The 21,556-nt window shown below is 41.1% G+C and overlaps 1 protein-coding gene across 1 annotated transcript in view; it reads left to right on the plus strand.

Moving 5' to 3' along the window:
- Nucleotides 1-21,556, plus strand: part of CSTF3 (cleavage stimulation factor subunit 3) — a 48,079-nt gene that overhangs the window by 22,680 nt on the left and 3,843 nt on the right. The window contains exons 4-17 of the mRNA XM_071455295.1: nucleotides 9,512-9,544; nucleotides 9,924-10,021; nucleotides 11,387-11,453; nucleotides 11,551-11,585; nucleotides 11,694-11,820; nucleotides 14,325-14,402; nucleotides 14,596-14,758; nucleotides 15,259-15,368; nucleotides 15,760-15,876; nucleotides 16,981-17,055; nucleotides 18,237-18,380; nucleotides 18,479-18,581; nucleotides 20,016-20,085; nucleotides 21,275-21,470. Coding sequence (XP_071311396.1) covers nucleotides 9,512-9,544; nucleotides 9,924-10,021; nucleotides 11,387-11,453; nucleotides 11,551-11,585; nucleotides 11,694-11,820; nucleotides 14,325-14,402; nucleotides 14,596-14,758; nucleotides 15,259-15,368; nucleotides 15,760-15,876; nucleotides 16,981-17,055; nucleotides 18,237-18,380; nucleotides 18,479-18,581; nucleotides 20,016-20,085; nucleotides 21,275-21,470 — 1,416 coding nt within the window. The remainder of the gene's footprint in view (nucleotides 1-9,511; nucleotides 9,545-9,923; nucleotides 10,022-11,386; nucleotides 11,454-11,550; nucleotides 11,586-11,693; nucleotides 11,821-14,324; nucleotides 14,403-14,595; nucleotides 14,759-15,258; nucleotides 15,369-15,759; nucleotides 15,877-16,980; nucleotides 17,056-18,236; nucleotides 18,381-18,478; nucleotides 18,582-20,015; nucleotides 20,086-21,274; nucleotides 21,471-21,556) is intronic.

Genomic DNA, 21,556 nt, shown 5'->3' on the forward strand with positions numbered 1-21,556 from the left:
CATCATCTAGTACTATTTTTAAGTCCTTGAATTACCTGTATTCCTTTTCCTTAGGAGAATTGCTTGTTTGGCTGGATTTACTGGGGAAAGCCTTTCTGAGACCAGTTCCATGCTAGAAAATGTGAGCCATGAATGCATGGCCACTGGATGGATTTGACCACTCAAAAGGGCAGCAGTTCTTTCTGATCTTAAGATATCTTCATTTGGGTTATCAGCCCTTTTTGCTAAGTCCCTGTGGAGGCTGCCTTACAGATGTGTAGCTTTTAAAAAATTTTATATTCTAGGATCTCTTAAAGAAGTAAGATCTCTTTGAAATTGTAAATTGCTCAGGTGTACTTTTAACATATGCTTGGTGAATGAACAGAGATTTCTTCCATAAAAATTATTATTATTTGACAGCCTTATTTTACTAAAAAAAAATTGTCTGAAATACTATAATTGACAATTTGCTTATCAAACTTACTCTTTTCTGCCCTTTTATGCAAACCCTTTTCATCTGAAAAAAATGTATCAAAATTGTAGGCATGTGATGAGTATAGTGAGAAATTATAAAACTATAAACCTAATGGGTAACTCTGTGCCCCTTAAAACACCTCATTTTCCTCAACTATAACCTCAAAAGACATAGTAAACTGCCACTTTCTTAAAGAATTTGAGGATAGCAAAATGAAAGCAGGAATGATTTTTTAAAATAGCTGTACGTTACTGTAATGGACACTGATAGACATGAGAAAGCATGATGATTTCAAATTAAGAGTCTTAATAAATTACATCTTAGGTCACAGCCTTATAGGGTGTGAGAGGAACAATTGGCTTTTTTTCCCTAGGTAGTGATGCCTCACATACCCTTTATTCCATGTAATCTGTTGCAGTGGTCTGATCCCTGCCTTGTTTCTAGGTCTGAGTGTAGCAAGGAATTTCCAGCTTGGATTATTATCCAGCTTGGATTATATTATTAATGAAAATTGACTTTTTGTTAAAATGAGATTGAGAATCTGGATATGAAGTAGAATCTGGCTAGAACGTAGTGGGTTGTTGTTATTATTATTATTATTATTATTATTATTATTATTATTATTATTATTATTATTATTATTATTATTATTATTATTATTATTCCAGCTCTGTTGGGGTAGAGCCTGTCTGGTGGCACTGGCAGACTGCAGTGGGTCTGTGCTCCTCAGACAATAGGCACTGGTGCCTATAATTTTATTAAATCAGCTGAGAAAAGCATTAGATGAGTGCCTGTGTTCAATTGCAATGGGCCCTGCTGAGGGACTGTTCTCTTTTGAAATGCAATTGAAGTAGACAAATGATGTAATTTTCTGATTTTACAAATTAGGGATCTCTAGCCCAATGAGATGGACCAAATACCTTGGCTTTAGGCTTCCCTCTTAATGAAACTTTTAAACTTCAGTGATCTGGCCAACAGCTAAGACTGCAAATCTTTAATTTATCTCATTGCATTTTATCATGTTAGATAGAGATTATTGTGCAATCCATGGGTGCTAGATGTGCTTTTGAGTCCTATAATTTGAGAGTTAAATGATAAAAAGTAAATTCTAGGAGGAAAATCACTGCTGCTTTGCATACTTCCTAAGAACTGCAAAGGATCCGAGTAGATCTGGGGATGTCACCTATCCAAATATCCAAAACCACATCCTAGAACATCCCACTGCTTCTGTAAGGTACAAGAGACCTTGAGAAAGGGAAGAGCAGCAGAAGTGAACCAAAGCACACAGGAAAAACCAAAATGCCTAAGTTGGGAAGGAAGCAAGTTTGCAGGGCTGTGAATGTGGGGTGGTGTTTTTTGCTGTGCCTTAAAGGGAGTGTGAAATTGAAGAGGAAATTACAAGCCACGGGGCATGTTGAAAATTGACTTTTCATTAAAATGAGATTGAGAATCTGAGTATGAAGTAGAATCTGGCTAGAACATAGTGGGTGCTTAGCATTTGTAAATTACTTCATACAGCTAATATTACATTCCATTTCATAATGGGCAGATTGCCCAAATAAAAAAAAGGTAATGGTTTTCCTGAGTTGGAGAATATATTAAAGAGTGGGTAGAAACAGAGCAAGGGAAAAAAGCTGGCGGTGCTGATGTGAGCTGTAGCTCTGGGAGCTTCATCAAAGAGCAGCCAGTGCAGTAGACTCACAGGAAAAGAAGACTTAGACATGGAGCAGTTCTCTTCTTCACCCCCAGTTTCTGGGCAGAAATGTCAGAGCTGTAGGGTGCTAAAGTAAAAGAGAAGTGACACTGTCTGTTTGTTTTGAAGAGCATAGAGTGTGCTTTTCATCATGATTTAAAAGGGCTGGTTTTGCAGCCTCACATCACTCCTAATCTGTGAGAGATGTTTGCAGTTCTGGGGCTCAGTTAGTCAGGAAGAACAGCAGTGCAAGTAATAACAGATGGGTTTGGTGTTTAAACATAACTCCCAGTTGAGGTGGGGGGGTGTGTTTGGGGTTTTTTTAATGAAAGTGTGTTCTGGAAAGAAAGTAAACCTCCAAAATGAGAAGAGATAACAGTAGGATGCAGAAGATAGGAAGAAAGAGAAAAGACACATGAGAAATTGCTTCTTTTTTATAATGAGATTAAAAACAAAAGAGATGTATTTGATGTCTGAAATAAATGAAGTAGGGAGTGAATCAGTGATTGCAATTCAGAATCATTCTCCAACCAGAAAAATCACTGAAGAGTTCTGTCACTGCAGTTTTGTTTTTTTTAAGGCAGCCTATAAAAAAATATTTCTCTGTACACCTAAGTCTAGTCTCTTGAGAGTGGTGCCTGAAAATTATGCATTCTTTTCAAAATACTAATATGAAGAAAGGCCCTTCCTGCAGGACCAAGAGCCAGCAGTTTTTGTAAGGGGATGGGGGCAGATGCTACTCCTGCAGATTTGTCTATTTCATAGAAGTAAGCAAATTTCTATTTCTAATGTTCTATTTAATATAAAATTAATCAAATTGCACTAAGGTGTAAACCAAAGCACAATTGCTAGTTTTAGTAGCTCTGTCTCTGAGCTCTTATTTCTTAGCAAAGCATTTGCCCTTGACACTAGAGTAGGTATTTAGGAATTAGGATACGTAGGTAGTTCTTTTATATTCCAAAATATATTATTAGTGGCAAAATTTATTTACTGCAGTGCATTAATCCTTCATCACTTCTAGATCAATGTTTGCTGTAAGAAACAAATAGGCTGTCAATGTCCTCAGGCCTTGTATTCCTGCACTTCTGGAATGCAGTTTGCTCATACCTAAGCACTTTCTATTCAAGTATTTGTATGGATTGAATCCTTTCCTGATGCATCTGAGAATTAAAGGTACTGGCTCTTTCAGTCTAATAGATTAAACAAAAAGACATCTTCCACTTGCAGTCTTTTTCAGTTGGTTATTATTTGTTTACATAGTTTTTCTAATCAAGAATGACAACACTTTAACTGGGGAATGTTACTCTGTCTGCAGAGGGGCATTTCACAAGTTCTTCTTTTGCACCCTTTTCCAAAGCTTTCTATTCTGAGCTGCTCCCTCACCACCCTCAGGCTCCCTGGGTTCCTTTCCTTCCCAGACTTCCAGATAAATCTAGTTTTATGTTTGCAGTTTCAAAAATAGCCTTTTCAAGTCTTCAGTGTAATTTTTGCAGTTAGTCAGTGAGGGAGATGTTCAGGCAGAGATTCTCCAGGCTGCTGCCCCTCAGAGGAGAGATGTTGGTAGAGTGTGTTACCTTGATATGCTGTGGTTAATTGTTTCTCAAGGCTGTTGCAGGTTTTATTAAAGGCTTGGGGTGATGAAGCTGTAATGAGAATTTTCAAGAAGTTAAGAAAATGAGGAGCAGTTTTGCATATTGCTGCCCATTCATGCAGTGGCTCTGTCTCTGCCACTGCCCTGTCCCCATTTCCTGCTGCCACTTAGCTCCCTATGAAAATTGCTGCCCTTCATTTCCTAATTATCATTTTTCCTGTAGACATGACCACTTTTTTCTGTTGAAAATGGTAATGTGGCTCAGAATTTTGCTATTAAAAGTCAGCTTTCTCACTATCTGTTCAGTGAGTGCCTGTTCAACTATTTTTGTGTGCAGGATATGAACTGATAATTGGATTTATAGAACTGCAGCTTTGCTTCATTAACAGAGCCAATATTCTCCATTACTGTACAGCTTTTTATTCTTAAATACTGTGAGCAAATTGAAAGTGTACCTAACTTATAAATACAGTGTATGTGACACCTCAAGGATGATGGGGATCAGGAAGCTGGTGGAACACTGGAACAGGCTTCCCAGAGAGGTGGCCCAGAGCCTGCTGCGGCTTAAGTGTCATTTGGACATGTAAATTACATTTAAGTGTCATTTAGCCCTTAAGAACATCCTTGAGCCTCTTGTCAGCCCTGAAGTTGGACTGGGTGATCAGGGTAGGTTCCTTCCCACTGAAATATTCTGTTCTTATGTTTCCTCAGAGGCAGATTGCAAAATAGTGGGGATTTTCCCCCCTCTGCATTACAGATGGGTTTTTTGGCAGCTGTGAGTGAATCCTGTTTTTCATGTAATATATCTAGTGGAAACAACATGACTTTTAAATTTTGATGCCATGGTTCTGGAAACTCTAGAAACAGTCCTTCTAAATAGTAGTTGGAGGCATTTAATTTAGAATAATTTTAAGGAACTTTTATGGCAGACTTTGAAATTGAAACATATAACCATGTGAATGTGAAAAATTACAGTTCTGAATGAAAATATGTAGAATCTCATCTTGCTGTCTTTTGAGAAAATGAGTTTTCCCATGGTCAGTGTACTCTATCTCTTCCTTGCAGGCTTTACTAATAGCAAGATAAAAGCTGTATTTTCACAGGGAATATTAAAACTCTGAATGAAGACAGCAGAAATACCTAGTAATTCAAGCCTTATCTGGTACAAATTGTAGCAAAACAATATATTACAGAAATTGCTTCTGCAATCACATACTAATGCTTTTAAAGAAAGGATTTGGAATATCTGGCACAAATGAAGTACATGCTTTGTTCAGCATGTATAAAAAGCATGTATAAAAGAAGTTTTGCATCCATTTCTTTAGACAGTGATAGTCCAGCCTCCTTGGATTAATGACCACAGGGAAGTGCAGTGCTAGCCCTGCCTTTTTTCTTCATTTCATGTGTCTGGGCAGAGCTTGAGTTGCTGTTTGCAAAGGCCATTGCTGTTCCCTGAGCTGGAGCAAAAGGAGTTTGCCATGTTAAGTGCTCACACAATTAGTCACTGACTGGGAGCCTCAGCAAACAGCAAAAGCCTGCATGTGCTGAAGGTAGAACAGAGAATTGGCATCTCCATCCTTTCCAGTGCCACTCCTTTGAGGTGGTCTGAACAGTTTGAGCTGCTGTGGTCCCTAGCCTGTACTTTGGAAACAGAGAAATGTGAATGGATTTTGTTACCCACAGTTCTGTACTGCTGGAGACCCAAACTGCACCCCACTGTGCTTGACAGTGGGGAGTTGATTATTTCACCCTAACAATCAAGATGTTAAAAAAAAAAAAAAAAAAAGGGAAAGTATCAATACAAATAGATTCAGTGGTCATAAATTTTGTGTAGTCTGATCTTATTTTAAAAATGTTAATTTTATTTATCTAATACCCAGTCGTGTAACTGTCAGTGAATATAGGTCCTTCACAATGAGTTCCCTTCAGTTAACAAACAAAAGCAATGTTTCCAAATACTTATATTTAGACTCTGGTTGTAATTTTGTATACTGTGAAACAGATTTTGTGTATTTTTTTAAAAAAACCCAAACAATAAGGATGGTGCGTGCCTTTTAGTGTTTGTAACAAAACCAGATTTTAGGAAAATCCTCAAAAAGGTCACACCTGTGTAGCTGTGGTGTTTCTTCTCTCCCAGTTTGTCTCTCATCAGCTGCTGCAGTCTCAGGGCTGCAGAGTGTTTCTCTTCAGGTCCAAAAGAACTCTAAAAATCCTTGGAGAGTAGTGCAGGGGCAGTGGGAGCAGTAAAGAAAGCAAGAGGATCTACCTCACCAAGGGAAGAGCTGCAGGGAGTGAATAAGGGAGTATCAAATTTTCTGCTGGAGAAAATATTTTTTTCCCCTGGGAAATAACAATTGCTAGAAAGAAAATGGAGTTGGGATATAGAAATAAATTAAATCATGCTGGTCCTTAATTATCATATACTAACTGTGCTTCCTTAGGAGCTTGAAGGAAAGCTGAAGAGGTTAAAATAAAACAGGGATGTTTTTTAGGCTTGTGATGCATGTTGCCAGACAACTAGAACTAGTATTAAGTCTCTAGATTAGTAAAATCACTTGCCTTGCATAATCATAAATGATTCATGTGGCTTGTAAAAGTCTGTTTAAAAGGATGAAGTGCTGTGTAATTTATGGATTAAGTTTTGCCCTTCAATGCTTGTGAAGCTCATTATAGGGAATTACATTGTGTATTCTGGGAAGAAATTTGATTTCTATTACAAACTCACCTTGTACAAAGGTGATACAGTAGTGACTTAAATTTCTTTTTGGAACATCAAATCTAAAGTTACTCTTCTAGCAAAGCAGGTGGAATTTCTCCTTGTCACAGGCAGAGGAGGGCAGGTTCAGGTGTGTTTTGCTACAGGAATGTCCAAGCATAGCTGGTCAGACTGGGTGGTGTTGTGTAGTCCTCAAGGATGGAGGGGGAGACATTCATTACATGGATTTTACCTTGGAATGAGGATATCCCTCATCTCATTGAGTAGGGGATGGATTTGTGGTGGAGCCACTCCTTGGTGTCAGCTTGTGAGGGTTAGAGCTGCCCCTTGAATTAAAGCAGTCAGAATGGGAATCCTGGCAGCCTTAGAAACTGGAGGATAAGCTGCTGTAAATATCTTTACAGTTGACTTTATTTTTGTTTTTTAAGGACAAAATTACAGTATTAATGTCAGTTCTTTAATGCTTTCCCACATCTCATCAGTGCCTGTTGCAGTGTCTGTCATAGGAAAACCAAGAAATGTGTGATGGGTCCCTGCTGGGGGTGGTGCTGGGCTTTCCCTGAGCCAGGGCTGCAGGGCTGTTGGCATGGGAGTGGTGAGCCAAGAAATGCAGATTCCTGCAGGAGAGATGCTTTTCTCTCATAGTTGAGACAGTCACAATACCAAGCAACACACTCCATTTTCAGAAGGCTTCAAACCTGTTTTTATTCTGGCATGAATGGTCTTTACACATTCTTACAAAACTCCTGAGTTTACACTTCACTCACAGGTCAGAAAGACAACGTGCTCACTGGAATAGGCAATTGCAAGTTTCTCTTATTTATCCTTCTTTCTTTCTTGGTTTCTATGTCAATGACCTTGGTATGAAATTCTTTCAGGGGTAAACATGGATCCTCTTATCAAACTTCTCTCTGGCTCACAGAAGTCACTGTAAAACCTCTTCCACACTTTTCCATTGAGAGATCCAGTAAGCTTTGGCCAATATTGCTTTGCTTTTCTTCTTAAATCCTGTTTGCCAGCCTCCTAACTTCACTGGTACCATGGTTTCTGAATTTTTAGATACCAAACCACTTGTGTGCATTTAACAAATATAGAATGCTGACTTGAAGTCCAGATGTGGTCAGCAGCTTTTCATATATATGATAATCACATAGCAAATATTTTGCTTTGAGTCATAACCCATGCAAATGAAGAATATACCTCCTTTTCTTAGCAAAGTAGTTTTCTTTTCAAGGTCTTTGGTCCTGGGAAGTGCTAGCAGTCTAATTGATACGTATTCCTTGTGCTCCATCCTTTGATGCTGCCTGGTGACAGTGCTGCCAGGAGCTACTAAACTTGCTGACAATGGTTTCCTGGCTGCACCTGGCAGGCAGAATCATTTTTTGCCCTGTCTGCTTACAGCTTTTCCTTCTGAGCTCTTAAAAATTATTTTTCATCTTGTTACTGAATAACCAGATGCTGATGCCTTTTTGTCAGTGGCAGAGCCATGAATTAATTATTTAATTTTCACAAAAGAATTCATACTATCTCCTATCTCACTCTCTTTAAAAAAAAGATAATTAATCCTGCATATCTTGTTGAAAGTTTCACTTAAATAAAAGGGAAAGAAGGTGCAGGCAGCTGTCCTGTGTGCTGAGGCATAGAACCCAAGATTCTTAGATTCTTTTGTTCTTTTTCACTCAGCCAAGGCTAGCAGGAGATTTTAGGGAGTAGGAGAAGAAGGATGAAGTAAAAATGTCTTTTTCTTTGCAAGACACAATTAGGTTTACCTTCCTGCCGTCCTGGATTGTGCGGAATTCTTTCAGCCTGGGTGGGATACTGCTCCAGTTCAAGTATGGTACAGACACAAGGGTCCAGTCTGCCTTGTGTGCCAATAACGTTTTTTTTCAATATTTTTTCAGTTCTTTCATTTTTCACTGATCTTTTTTTTGGGAGTGAGAGAGATGGGGATGGCTCTTTGAAGCCTCTCAGTCCTGGGGTGTTGCAGAATAGAGACACTCAGGGAAGAGGAGGCGTGGTGTTCTTATTTTAGATCTCCTGCAGTCCCTGGCTCCTGATGCATCCATTACAAATGCTGCTGTGCTCTGGAGTGGGAATGCTGTAAACTGAAATCATGAATCCCTGGTGCCAAGGGTGCTGTTTGCTACACTGTGCTCTTCAGGGAAATGGAGAGGTGCTTGTGTTTCACACCACAATAAAACTGGGAATCCTCCAAGGGAACAAAGAGCACTGAGATATAAAAGGGGAGTTTAATGCTTTACAAAAATGCAACACAGCATAACAAATCCTTATTTTTTTTATTTCAAGGCCTCTTTTAAGGGTGTTGTTGATTTTCCTTGTGTCATCAGGGTGTGTCTGTAGAGATTGCCTAGCCTGCTACCCTAGCTGGAGCTAACAAATCCATGCAGCACAAAGTCTCGTGCTTTCCTTTGTCCTGGCTGAAAGGCAAACTGTGAGCTGGGGTCTGAATTTCACCCCCTGCCCTTGTGGTGTGTGTCTGAATAAATGAAAGTGCTGCTGGCATGTGAGAGTGCTTTGCTTCCTCCTCCCAGGGAGCACGGGGGCTGGGAAAAACAGGTTCTCCATGGGTATTATTCCCTTATTCAGCATCAGCAGATTGGAGCAAAGTGCACTTTGAGAAATGCATATTCAAGTATAATACATTTATTAGCCTAGTAGTTTTGTAAATAAGTCTTTTACCCTTTACTAAATCTTGGTGTAGAAGCTCTACATCTATATCTGCTCTGAATGCATCAGGTTCCTTGAAATAAAAGGCTAAGTCTGGGGGTTCAAACCAGAAAGGAAATTTGCCTACTGGTACCTACATTTTGGAATTGAAGAATTAAAAATAAAAATAAAAAATCTGCTAATTTTGCAGCAAAGTACGCGACTTCTATATGTTTAATTATATTTTTGCAACATTATGGGGTGTTTTGGTGTAATTAGTTTAGGCAGACAAAGTACAAACTGGAATGCTATAGTACTGTATGAAGAATATATTCCTACTATTCTAAAATAGTTTCTTAAGTGATTTGTTTTTTTTCTGCTTCCCTGTAGATTAAAGCAAAAAATTATGACAAGGTGGAAAAGGTGAGTCATATTAATATATGTAATATATCTCTATAGCAAGAACAAGTACCTTGTGATTGGGCTAAATCAGATTGAAAAAACCCTGTAGCTGTCATTGAATGTGAAACACAGATTAAAAAGTAGCACTAAAGTTGACTTGTTGCTGCCAAGCTCTAATCAGTGAAATCTGCAGGGGGATTTGTCTGCTTAATTCTCTCCAGTTCCCTTGCATAGCATGGAGATGCTTTAAACAAAAGAATGAGTAGTTTAACTTCTTCTTCCTTATAAATCTCAATAGTAATTAGAAGGGCTATTTAAATTCATTTTGTATAGCTTTAAAAGTAGAAACCTAATTTCTGTGTCTGGAATCCTGATCACGTCTTCTTGATGTATTGCACAGTTATTTCAGCGCTGCCTTATGAAGGTTTTACACATTGATTTATGGAAATGTTACCTTTCCTATGTACGAGAAACCAAGGGGAAGCTACCTAGTTACAAGTAAGTTCCCAGAGTTGCTCTGAATTATTCTAGTTTTATGGTGGATCTCTTCTTGATTTTTGGCCAGGGGATGGGGAAGAGCCTGGGTGACAAATCTGTCTGGGGATTTTCTGTTGGGGAGGTTAATATATAATCTGCATTTAGAAAACATTCAAGTCTCTTTAATTGAACTTGCTGGGTAAAATTGGTTCCTTAGTCTGGATTCCTCTTACAGGATGGGATAAGAGCAGTGGAGGAGCTGGTGTAGTAATTCCAGTTCTCTGCAGATGGGATTGGTGCTTAAACCAAAAACCTGAAACACCTGAAACACATTTCTTCTTCTTTGTCCTTGCCCTCCATGTCCTGTTTAGTCTCCACAAAACTTAGCACTGGTTCCAGCTGAGACCAGTAGCAGTAAAGAGTTCAGGAATTGGAGGAAGTTTTGGAAGGCATAAAAAAAGTCATAAAATTCAGGGTGTCAGAATTTTGGGGTATGTTAATCTTCATCCCTTTTCAGTTATTACGTTTTGCTTGTTTATATGCCTGTGGGTTGAGTTTCAAAAAATATCAGTGACTTCCAGCATCTATAAACTGTTTCTTCCCCAGCCCACCATAATTTCTTTGCACTATAATTGGCAAAATGAGTAATGCATTAACAAAGAAAATAAGCAAGGGGTTTTAATTTATTTTTACATGACTGTTTTGAAACAGTTTTAGAAGATTCAGCTTGCCTTTCCTCTGTTTCTCCTGTAAATGTGGTCAAGGAGGCAATAAGGTACTGAAGTGTGTTTGAGTAAAGGAAGCTAGAAGAAAAGTTGAGGAGAGAAAAAAAAAAGCTTTCACTGAAACTTAACCAAAGAAATTCTGTAAACACTTTAAATTTGAGGGAAAATACTTGGAATTTGGGGAAAATAAATTGTGTGAAGTATTCTGGGCAGTTTCCACACAAGGGAGCTACTCCTAATTGTCCCAGCCTTCTGGGGCTCCTGGAGAATTACAAAAAGGTTTGGGGAACTCTGAGGGGAAAAACTAAGAAACCATGGGTGCTTCTGTCAGCTGCGAAGATGTGGAGAGCAGTTGGTTTCTTCTCAGCTTCATATCATATTTGTGGATTTCCACTGACTTGGGGTGGGCCAGGAACTATTAAAATGCTGGATTGCCACCAATGAATTTGTAATTCTTGAATAAAACAAACAACCAAAACCCCAACGGAATCTGAATAAGGAATTTAAAGCCATTTGAATACCAATTTTTGCTCTCACCTGTTGAATATTTCTGATTCCTTGATGTTTGGTTAGAACTTGCTGCACAAAAGAATACTCTTAAATAAAGAATTTTTAAAATACTAAACACTTGCTTTATGGTCTTTGTGGTTCTTTCCCTCAGAGAAAAAATGGCTCAGGCCTATGATTTTGCTCTGGATAAGATTGGCATGGAAATCATGTCATACCAGGTATGTTTTCTTAATCAAAACACATTTTATTTCTAACTTTATGACAAGTACAGCTAACCATTGGTTTCACCATATGTAATATTTTTTTCTCACCTAGATCTGGGTGGATTACATCAATTTTTTGAAAGGCGTGTAAGTACCTGAAAATTCACTTTTTTTTAAGCTCAGTTGATGCAATGCTGATGTTCTGCCAGTTGTGACCTGTCATAGCTGATGTTGCTCTCTCTCCCCACTGTTTAGAGAAGCAGTAGGATCTTATGCAGAAAACCAGAGGATCACAGCTGTCCGTAGGGTTTACCAGCGTGGTTGTGTCAACCCCATGATAAACATAGAGCAGCTCTGGAGAGATTATAACAAATATGAAGAGGTAACCAATAACTGATTCTTTGTGACATTCAGAAAGAAGTAATTATCCTGTAATCAAATATGGTGCCCAAGCCATATCCACTGAACACATATGTATAAAAGAGGTGACCAGCAGTATAAATACGTTTTTGTGTAGAGTATGTACCAACTCCTGTGGCAAAAAATCACTCCTGAGTGATTTTTAAATTTCTTTCAAAGACCCTCCATGAGATTCATTTGGCTGTCCCATTTCCCAGCTGGCTCAGTGGAATTGCTGGTAAATGAGTGAGTGAGGCATCATTGGAGCAGCTCAGCTGGCAGTGAGGACTTGTGTCCCCAAGGAGGCACTCACCTCCTTTCACTCAGAGTCAAATGGCATTCAGCTGGGATGGTTTGGACTTCCTCCACGGCATTAAGTTACATGCTCTCAGTGCTTAAAAATGCTCCTTACCATCCTCCACCTGAAGCCATTCCAGCATCCCTTCAGGTGAGTCTGCTCCCACACTGCCTTCAGCTCAGCTCTCTGCCCTTCCAGGCCAGTTTGTAGCTGCACCTTTAGAGTGTGTTTTTAAACACATCTGGTGACCAAGCAGCCCCAGCCAGCAGCAGTGTGAGTGGTGAGTGCAGAGCTGATGTGGATGCCCTGGTGCTCAGCACTGCCCAGCAGGGATGCTCATACAGCACTGGTCCTGCTGCTTGTGCACAGGTGTGGCTGCTGTGGCTCCCTGTGCCCTGAGCAGCAAAGAAGGGCCAGTTCCTCTTTCCTTGTTGCTAATTGTGCAAGTTGTGAGCTTGGTGCCCTCTCATGTTAATAAGGCCATGGTGCTTAGCTGCTGGGAGAGCCTCTGGGTGGGAGAGCCTCTGGGTGGGAGAACTCCAGGCATCCCCAGCCATGAGCGTGTACCATGGCAGCTCAATGTCCCATAGGTGTTTGGGGACGCCACTGCTGTTCCCAGGGAGGATGCCCAGGACACACCTTCTCCAGTGTAGGAAAACCCCCACCACAACTTCCCCATAAACCACCCCTTCCCCTCCCACACAGGCTCTCACTGCTGGTGCCTCCTGTTTTCATTGTACATGGGGAGGCTGCCAAAGCCATGGCTCAGAGCTGTCCCAGCTGAGGCAGCTCTGGCTGACACCTGGAGCTCCAGCAGCCCCTCAGGCTGTTTGAGCTGCGGGGAGCTGAGGGCCAATGCTCTGCTGGGGCACGGGGATCTGTCTGTCCTGTTGTGGCTGCTCTGACCTCAGGGGCAGGGCTGCTGCTCATGGGTGTCCTGGCACAGGGAAAGGAATGCTCCTCACCAGAAGGGCTCTTTGAGGGGCGGGATTACCCATGTCAGCAGCCCAACAGCACAGAGGCTTTGTGCAGGTCTCAGTATGGAAAGGTGATGGCCATTTGCTGTAATTTGAGCTTTCCTTCAGCTCAGCTGTAGCCACCAGGTAACAACACCAGCCTGTCAGTCACCAGTCTTTAATTAACTAAATAGTCAAAAGTGGTAGAACTTTTAGGGAGATGTGGCTCGGTGGCAAAGTGACAATCTGGCCCACAAACCTGCACAGCTGCTGAGCTGGGAGTGTATCCTGGGAGAGTCCTGCTGTACCCTCAGCCTGGTCCTGGCTTAACTGGAGCATTGTGGGGTTTGTGTTCCCCATGGCCCAGCTTGCCATCCCAGGCAGTGCCTTGGCTTGCAGTGAGGGCAAAGCTCCCTTTGCTTCCCAGCTCAGGTGCCTCTTTGCACTTGGACTGAAAGCTGTGCACATCTCCTGCACAGTCCTGGCAACCACACCAGCAAAATCCACCCAGACACAGGCATAGCCAAGGGGTGGCTGCTTTTCCTGCCCAAGAGCAGTTCTTCAAGGTTTTGTTCTTGCCAGGACCCTGTGCCCAGGGCCTGGCTGCCCCCAGCCCCTGCTGCTCTTGCAGAGCAGCGCAGCAGAGCCCTCTGCATGTGTGTGACATGTGTGCAGTCCTTGAGGCTGTCAGGCAGTGCTGACACATCTCAGGCCCCTGCTGACAAAGGCAGGAGCCTTTGCATGGAACCATGTTCCGTGTGTTGCATGGAACCTCTTCTAAGAGCTGTCAGTTCCTTCAGGAACAGAGGAGAAGGCAGAGCTCTGAGCCTGGAGGTCAATCCCTGGTACTCCTTGTACCAGAAAATCAAATTGCTCATGTGCTCTCAGTCAGGCAGCTGTCACTGACTGTCATTTAAGAGCAAAATTGTAAATCACAAATTTTCCCACTTTCACCCACAACAGTTCATGTGAAGCTCATTGTATGTTCGAGAGTGATTAAACAAGCTGAGGTGCTTCAGGTCACTTGGATTTTAGTAGTGAGTTCATCCTCTGTATAAGTTCTTACCCATATATTTATTAGGTGAAATAAATATTTTGAGATTGGTATCTTAAAATAACTTTATCTTTGCTCACTTTTGCATCCCCTTTCGAGCTCTTTCTTGTATAAAATAAGATTCATTATGTCCAAAGGGAAGTTGCACATTGCCAATTCCTTTTTTCACCCTTCTCCAGGGCATCAATATTCACTTAGCCAAGAAGATGATTGAGGACAGGAGTAGAGATTACATGAATGCACGACGTGTGGCAAAGGTACAACCTTCTGTTGACTTTTCTTTGTCCTATTTAACTCCACAAACCAGCATTAAACTTGGTTCTTACATCAAATAAAAGTGTGCACAGACTAGTTAGGCTGGCATGCTAAAATATTTCCATTTGTTTTAGGAAGCATAACCTGAAGGAAGTGTTCAATGTGTTTAAATTCAAAGCCTTGCTTCTGTTTCAGGAATATGAGACAGTGATGAAGGGCCTGGACCGCAACGCTCCCTCCGTGCCCCCCCAAAACACCCCCCAGGAGGCTCAGCAGGTGGACATGTGGAAGAAGTACATCCAGTGGGAAAAGAGCAACCCTCTACGAACAGAAGATCAAACTCTGATAACAAAAAGAGGTAATGAGATGTCTCTAGGGTGTAGAGAATTGTATTTCTCAGCTCCAGGAGAAGCCACGATGTGATTCGGTGTTCAGGGATCGTGCTGGAGTAGAAGTTGATGGAGTTTCTTGAATTGTGTGGGTGGTTTTTTATAAAAAAACAATCTAGATTTTGCTAAAGCCAAGCTGGAAGTAAGAAATGGATTTTGGGAGACAGTGCTATAGTTGTGTACCACTGAACCTCTGGTGCAGGTCAGGGAACAGTAGATTGCAGCCTGATTTTATGGCTCATTTTGAGTCAGCTGTGCTTGTTCCTCTGTGGACAATGCAGGTTTTAGCTGCTGGTTGTGGTTCATGAAGTTCCTGGCAGTATAAAAGAACTGCAGCAGTGACCATTGTATTCAAAGCCAATTAGTGTTGATGTTGTCTGATTTATTTGATGAATTTTGCATTCCACACTTGGGTTGTACAATGGTGGCACCGTTTCCAAGGAGTGTTCCTGTCGTGTTTTGCCCACAGTGATGTTTGCCTATGAGCAGTGTCTCCTGGTGCTGGGCCATCACCCAGACATCTGGTATGAAGCAGCTCAGTACCTTGAGCAGTCCAGCAAGCTGCTGGCTGAGAAAGGGGTAAGCAGCTTGCACTGGCTTTCTCTTCTTTCCTTGCTGTGACATGGTGTAGTCTCAGTTTTTCCTCAGAATCAGGGAGGGGGGTATAAAAAAATACTTGTGACATGTTCAGAATTTTCAAACGGGGAAACTAAAAATTTTAAGAAATAAAAATGTATGCACTTTAGACAAGAATTGTGAAAAATTGTTTCAATCTTGGCCAGCTTTAGGCTTGGGGGATTTTTTGGGCCTGATTTTGTGATTCCTTAAGTACTGGGGAGATGATTATCTCTTTGTTGGAGCACTGAATGGAAATTCACTGGGGCTTGTCACACACTGAAGATATTCCATAAATTGGCCTTCATTGTCACAGATGCTGAACAATTATATTATTATACTTATTTTATAACAGGACATGAACAATGCTAAACTTTTCAGTGATGAGGCTGCTAATATTTATGAAAGAGCGATCAGCACTTTATTAAAGAAGAATATGCTTCTTTATTTTGCATATGCAGATTATGAAGAGGTGAGCAAAAATAGTGATGTACTGACATTAAAATCCAAATACATCTCCCTTTAATACTGTCATTTATTTGAAACATACTGAGTACACAAAATTCTGTAGAATTAATTTACTGATTCTTCTAGCCTTATTCTCATTCAGTGTTTCTGAGATGGAGCTGACAAAAAGAAGAGGAAAAGTTATGAAAATCCACTCTCTTTCCATTTCAATATTGACTATATTTCTGAAGTTATCATAAGGGTGAAATGCTTAAAAATTTCCATTTCCCAGAGCATCAGCTTCTTCACTTTTAAAGTGGGCATCAAGGGCACCTTTCCTGTCTGATTCTTGGGGAGGTGATGTTTTTGTTGGCACGGCTGTGACAGAAGATGGGGGCCACCTTTGCTGCAGCTCTCTGGAGAAATCTCTTTCCCCAGACCACAGTGAGCCTCCACAAGGAGCAGTGTCCCAGTGGTGTTTATTCCAGCAGGAATAAAGGCTGTTTCCCACTGGGCAGATGAGGACTGTGCAGTCCTGTGTGGGATATAGTTTGCCCACTTATTTTATCTTGAAAGAATCTTTCCAGGGAGAACTTCAAGACAACAGAGGGAGGGAGAGAAGCCTTTGCCTTTAAAAGAAAAATCCTTCCTTGGTTTTCAGTGCAGCCTCCTGTATGCTGCGTTCTGGTTTTTCAAGGCTGCACAATACAGCCTGCAGGGCTGCAGCTGGCAGGGAACAGAATGGACTATTGGAAATGTGTAGGTTGGAGAGTTAAGGAGATGGTGTTCCCACCTATCTGCACATTGCTTTTAGACAGATGTAAAGGATACAGTCTGTATGCCAAACACCTCCAATGGCAGTTCTGTGCAGCATTACTACATTAGAAAAAGACTTCAAGGACTTCTGAAAAGCATGTAGGTGGCCATTAGTGGGAAATTGGTGTGGGAGGTAAAAAATGTCTGCACAAGACAGAATATGCATCTGGGTAAAGGGACTGACATACACAGTGTTCAGCCAGGGAAAAATGGGAACAGGAGAATTCTAGTTTTGTCTTCAGCTTGAGTTTTGCATTCTGGGAGGTGATCTGAAGGGAGTGAGTGAGCAGTGTGTGTGTTTGCCTTCCCCCAGAGCCGGATGAAGTACGAGAAAGTGCACAGCATCTACAACCGGCTCCTGGCCATCGAGGACATCGACCCCACGCTGGTAAGATCATCCTAGTGCCTCCACATCCCCATGGATTGGCACCCAGTGCATGCACAGAGTGGGGAAGCTCTCACAGCATTCCTTGGGTCACAGGCATGGAGAACCGAGGTGGCAGAATTACAATCTTTAACCCATTGAAATACGCTAAGATGTACACTTTCCTCCTCTGTCTCTTTTACAACAAGTAATGAAGATAAAAGATATAAAATAATTCACAAGCACCCTGTGGCCATGTAGTTTGCAAATTGCAATGCACCATGTAGGTAGCAGAGTGTTGCTGTGCCTCTGCTGCAGTGACACAGTGAACACTGTCCATGTGCCAGCTGTGGTGGTGCTGAACACATGGTGTCAGCAGTAACCTGCCCTCAAAAGGTTGTTTAGTTTATTATAACACAACAACCTCAAAAGGTTATTTAGTTTATTATAAACAGACACAACAAAGCATGAGGGGGCAAAAGAAGGTGTGAAGCCTAACACTAAACAACAGGTCAGTGTCAGAGGAGAGGTATCCATTCACTGACACTTGCCATTCTTTAGAGACACATCTAATGCTTCCCAAAGGCACATCTTATGGGAAACCATGGGCCAGTTCCTCCTGCTAAGGAATGCTGCTATTCGTGATCTAATTCAGAGTGAAGGAGAGTTGAATCCCAAAGAAATGCAAATCACAAATTGGCTGCTGAATTAAGTAGCACGTTCATTATTTCCTTGATCAGGTATAAATACTTGCAGGCAGGAGGATTTGTATCTTGGGTTGTATCATGTACAGTAAAATGCTTCATCAGGCCTTTTGGCTGTTCCTTGGCTTTATGGATGTCTTAACTTTATTGGAAAGTTATCATTTTTACAATAAGCCTTGAGTTCTCTGAAGGCACCAGCTAATGTAAATGACATTCATCTCCTTACCTCCCCTTCCTTGAAAGTCTCTGTATTAACTACTGTCTTTTCATGGGATCAGTCTTAGGCATATTCCATTTTTTATTAAAAAAAAAATCTATAAAATGTTTGCCTCAGTATTATAAAGCAAAACAACACAGAGGCACAAGACAGCCTTGTTTCTGTTTGGATTAATCTGCTGTATTTTGTGAGTCATGATTACTTCAGACATAGTAAAAACCTTAATGATACCCTGGTGTTCTTTGTTAGCACTGATGCTATTTAAATATTAATGTGCACCTTAGGTTTATATCCAGTACATGAAATTTGCAAGGCGAGCAGAAGGCATTAAATCCGGAAGGACGATATTTAAGAAAGCGAGAGAGGATGCCCGGACCCGCCACCATGTCTATGTTACTGCAGCTTTAATGGAGTATTATTGTAGTAAGGTAACCACAGGTGCTCACCCTGATCCTAAACAAGTGCCAGGAGGCTGCACAGCTCACTGAAGCTAATGACTTTTTTTTTTCCCCCCCGATGTTTGCAGGATAAGTCTGTGGCCTTTAAGATTTTTGAGCTAGGGCTGAAAAAATATGGGGACATTCCAGAATATGTACTGGCATATATCGACTACCTTTCCCACCTTAATGGTAAGCTTTGAGCTTTGAGAGGTCTAATGAAGCATTACTCAGGCCAGGTTCTTGGTGTTTAAAATCTTCATGAAGCTCAGCAGTTAATCTGAACACAAAACCTGCTGCTGGTTTGTCTGAACCAAAGCTCCAGAAGTCTGGTGACATTAAATCTTGATTCTGCTGAAGGGAGGAGAGTGAACTTTCCAAATTGTAACTCACTGGCAGTGCAGGAGTTTTACAGCATCTGGTGTGAACAGTGGGAAGTACACTGAGGAATTTAAATCCTGAGGAAAAAGATTTAAAGGAGTTTACAGTCAGCATGAGAGGAGTGAGGGATTAGCTGGTCCTGCCTAGGATGAATTTAAATTCATTCTCCCCAAGTAGATGAGATGACCAAGATGTAAAATCAGTCCTGGGCATGTCAGTCATGCTTGGAGGGTGCTGGGGAGCTGCAATGGAAAGAGCAGGACACAGGAGCTGGGAAAACTCGGGCAGGAGGTGGAGGTGGTGGTGGAAGGGCTCTGGGTGGGATTCCCTGGGGCAGGGGCTGAATGGACTCCTTAAAAAGGAAACCCAAGCTGCTGTGTGGATTATGCAGCACCAGGCACCATTCATTCATCTGTCAGGCTGCAGTTCCTGGGGTTTTCAGGCACTGGGAGTTTTAAGATTTTTGAGGGCTTTTTCTCCTGTGAGCTGTAAAATGAGAGATTTTATCTAAGTTAAAGTATATTTAATTTTGCTCTAAGTTAAGCTAAAGGTCTACATAAATATTGACAATACCTTTCTGTAAGTTGCCATGAGAAAAAATTATCTTGGAACTCCCTAGTTTATTGGTCTATTTTAATAACCCAGCAGAACTCCTGAAACCCAGGAGAGCTGATCTCTGAGCTGTAAGTGTAGGAGGTGGTGCAGTGCACAGGGCAGGAGTTGGCAGTTTCAGGAGCAAACCCACCAACCTCTCCATCCCCCCAGCTGGCAATGTGCAAAGACTGACTGCTTGCTGGGAGCCAGGTCTAATAATTTTGGGAGGATTCTGAGGACTATACAAACATATTAATATTGCCCTGATTTAAAAGGGAAATAATGAATCGAAAGGCCAAATTTAAATTTGCCAACATATGCTACTGAGATAATTCAAGAAAATTGATAAAACCCCCAGACATCCTGAAGAGATGCCAAGCAATAGCTGTGCTCTTATAAAAGAACCTGTAGTAAGATAAGTTTGTCACTATCAATAAAAACAGACTCCCAAAGAACAAATTCACATTGGAATTTAACATCAGTGAAGTTGTATGTGGGTGCTCGGATCTCTTTATACTTACTGAAATTCAAATCCATGAAAGTCAGCCTTATGCTTAATTCAATGTGCACATCTCTTTGAATGGATATATTTTAATTTGTCTTTAATATATTTTACTCAGTGTGATTTTTTTTTTCTTTCTATTTTTAAAGAGGACAACAATACAAGAGTTTTGTTTGAACGTGTTTTAACTTCAGGGAGCCTTCCACCTGAGAAATCTGGGTATGTCTGCAAAAGCAGTTTCACTGCTCTGGAAAAGATACATAACCCCTTTCAACCATAAATATCCTGAAGAAATTAGAAACATGAACAGCAGGACAAAATTAGGTACAGATGTTCCTTCCCCTCTTCATGCTGTCCAAAATAGCAACAGCTGTGACAGATTTGGGAAAGTCCCTATCCCACCTCTAGTGAAATTCATTGATTTATTGACTTTAAAACCTCACTGATGCAGGATTGTTGAGGATAGAGTGCAAAATCCTCCTGTACAGTAAGGATTCAGTGGTCTGAGCTGAGAAGGTGAGTCAGGAATTTGTTGAGGAGGGTGCTGAGTATCTCCCAGCCATGAAAATAAAATAGGAAAAGAACCAGAAAGGACTTGGATTAACCACTCACTGCCATATTTGCATTACTACTTTTTAAGTTTCTTTCTCAAAAAAAATGCTCACCAAGGCCTTGCAGTCTGAGGGTTCACTTCACCTTTATTACTCTGGTAGACAAAAGCATCAAAACTAAGGAATCAAATATGGCACTGCTGTGCATATTTGTTCTGCACTTCAGTTCTAATCTTTTGTGAAGAAATATTTTTATACCAAATTTAAAAGTGACAAAACACAAGAGCTTAAATCTGAACCTTCTTCAAAGGTGAACTTCAAAGCTAAAATGAAAGTTGAATCAAGTCCAGAAATATGGTCAGATGTTGCTTAAGTTATATATGAGATTTTCCATGGAGAAATCAGCAGTAACTATATCTATTTTGGGCTGTATAAAATTCTGAAGCGCTGCCTGTTGTGTTCTTGCCAGTTAGAAAGTGCTGCTCTGTGCAGAGGAACTAGATCATAATGCATGGTAAAGAGTCCTTCCCATGTCAGCATCAGAGTGAAGCTGTGTGTACAGGATGAGCAGAGTGTTTGATAAAAGCTCACCTCAAATGCTGGAGTCCTTGACACCAGAATTCCTTTCCTTTCTGTAACAAATTCCTTTGCAGCCCACCAGACTGAGAGCAATTACAGAGATACAGAAGGCACTGGGAGGGCAATGCCTATTTTAGATGCACCTAAAGCAAATAACAGAAATGGCCATGCACTCCCAGATGGGCTCCTCTGGCTCTGTCCTCTTGTGGGTTTTTAACTGGATTGTGCTCAGTAATCCTTCCTCCTTCAGTAACTCTCAGTGTCCTGTTCTGTTCCAGGGAGATCTGGGCTCGGTTTTTAGCCTTTGAAAGTAACATTGGGGATCTGGCCAGCATCCTGAAGGTGGAAAAACGGAGGTTTACAGCCTTCAAGGAAGAATATGAAGGCAAAGAAACAGCTCTGCTGGTGGACAGGTACAAGTTCATGGATCTGTACCCTTGCTCTGCCAGCGAGCTGAAGGCCCTTGGTTATAAGGTGAGTGGGTAAGAACACTTCAGTTCACTGTTGTTCTTCTCAGTCCTAAGAATCTTGGACAATTCCTTGTTTAGGACTTGCCTTAT

This window comes from Agelaius tricolor, unplaced genomic scaffold (assembly GCF_023055355.1).
Source record: "Agelaius tricolor isolate 1412-34295 unplaced genomic scaffold, bAgeTri1.0.p SCAF_46, whole genome shotgun sequence".
Lineage (NCBI taxonomy): Eukaryota > Metazoa > Chordata > Aves > Passeriformes > Icteridae > Agelaius > Agelaius tricolor.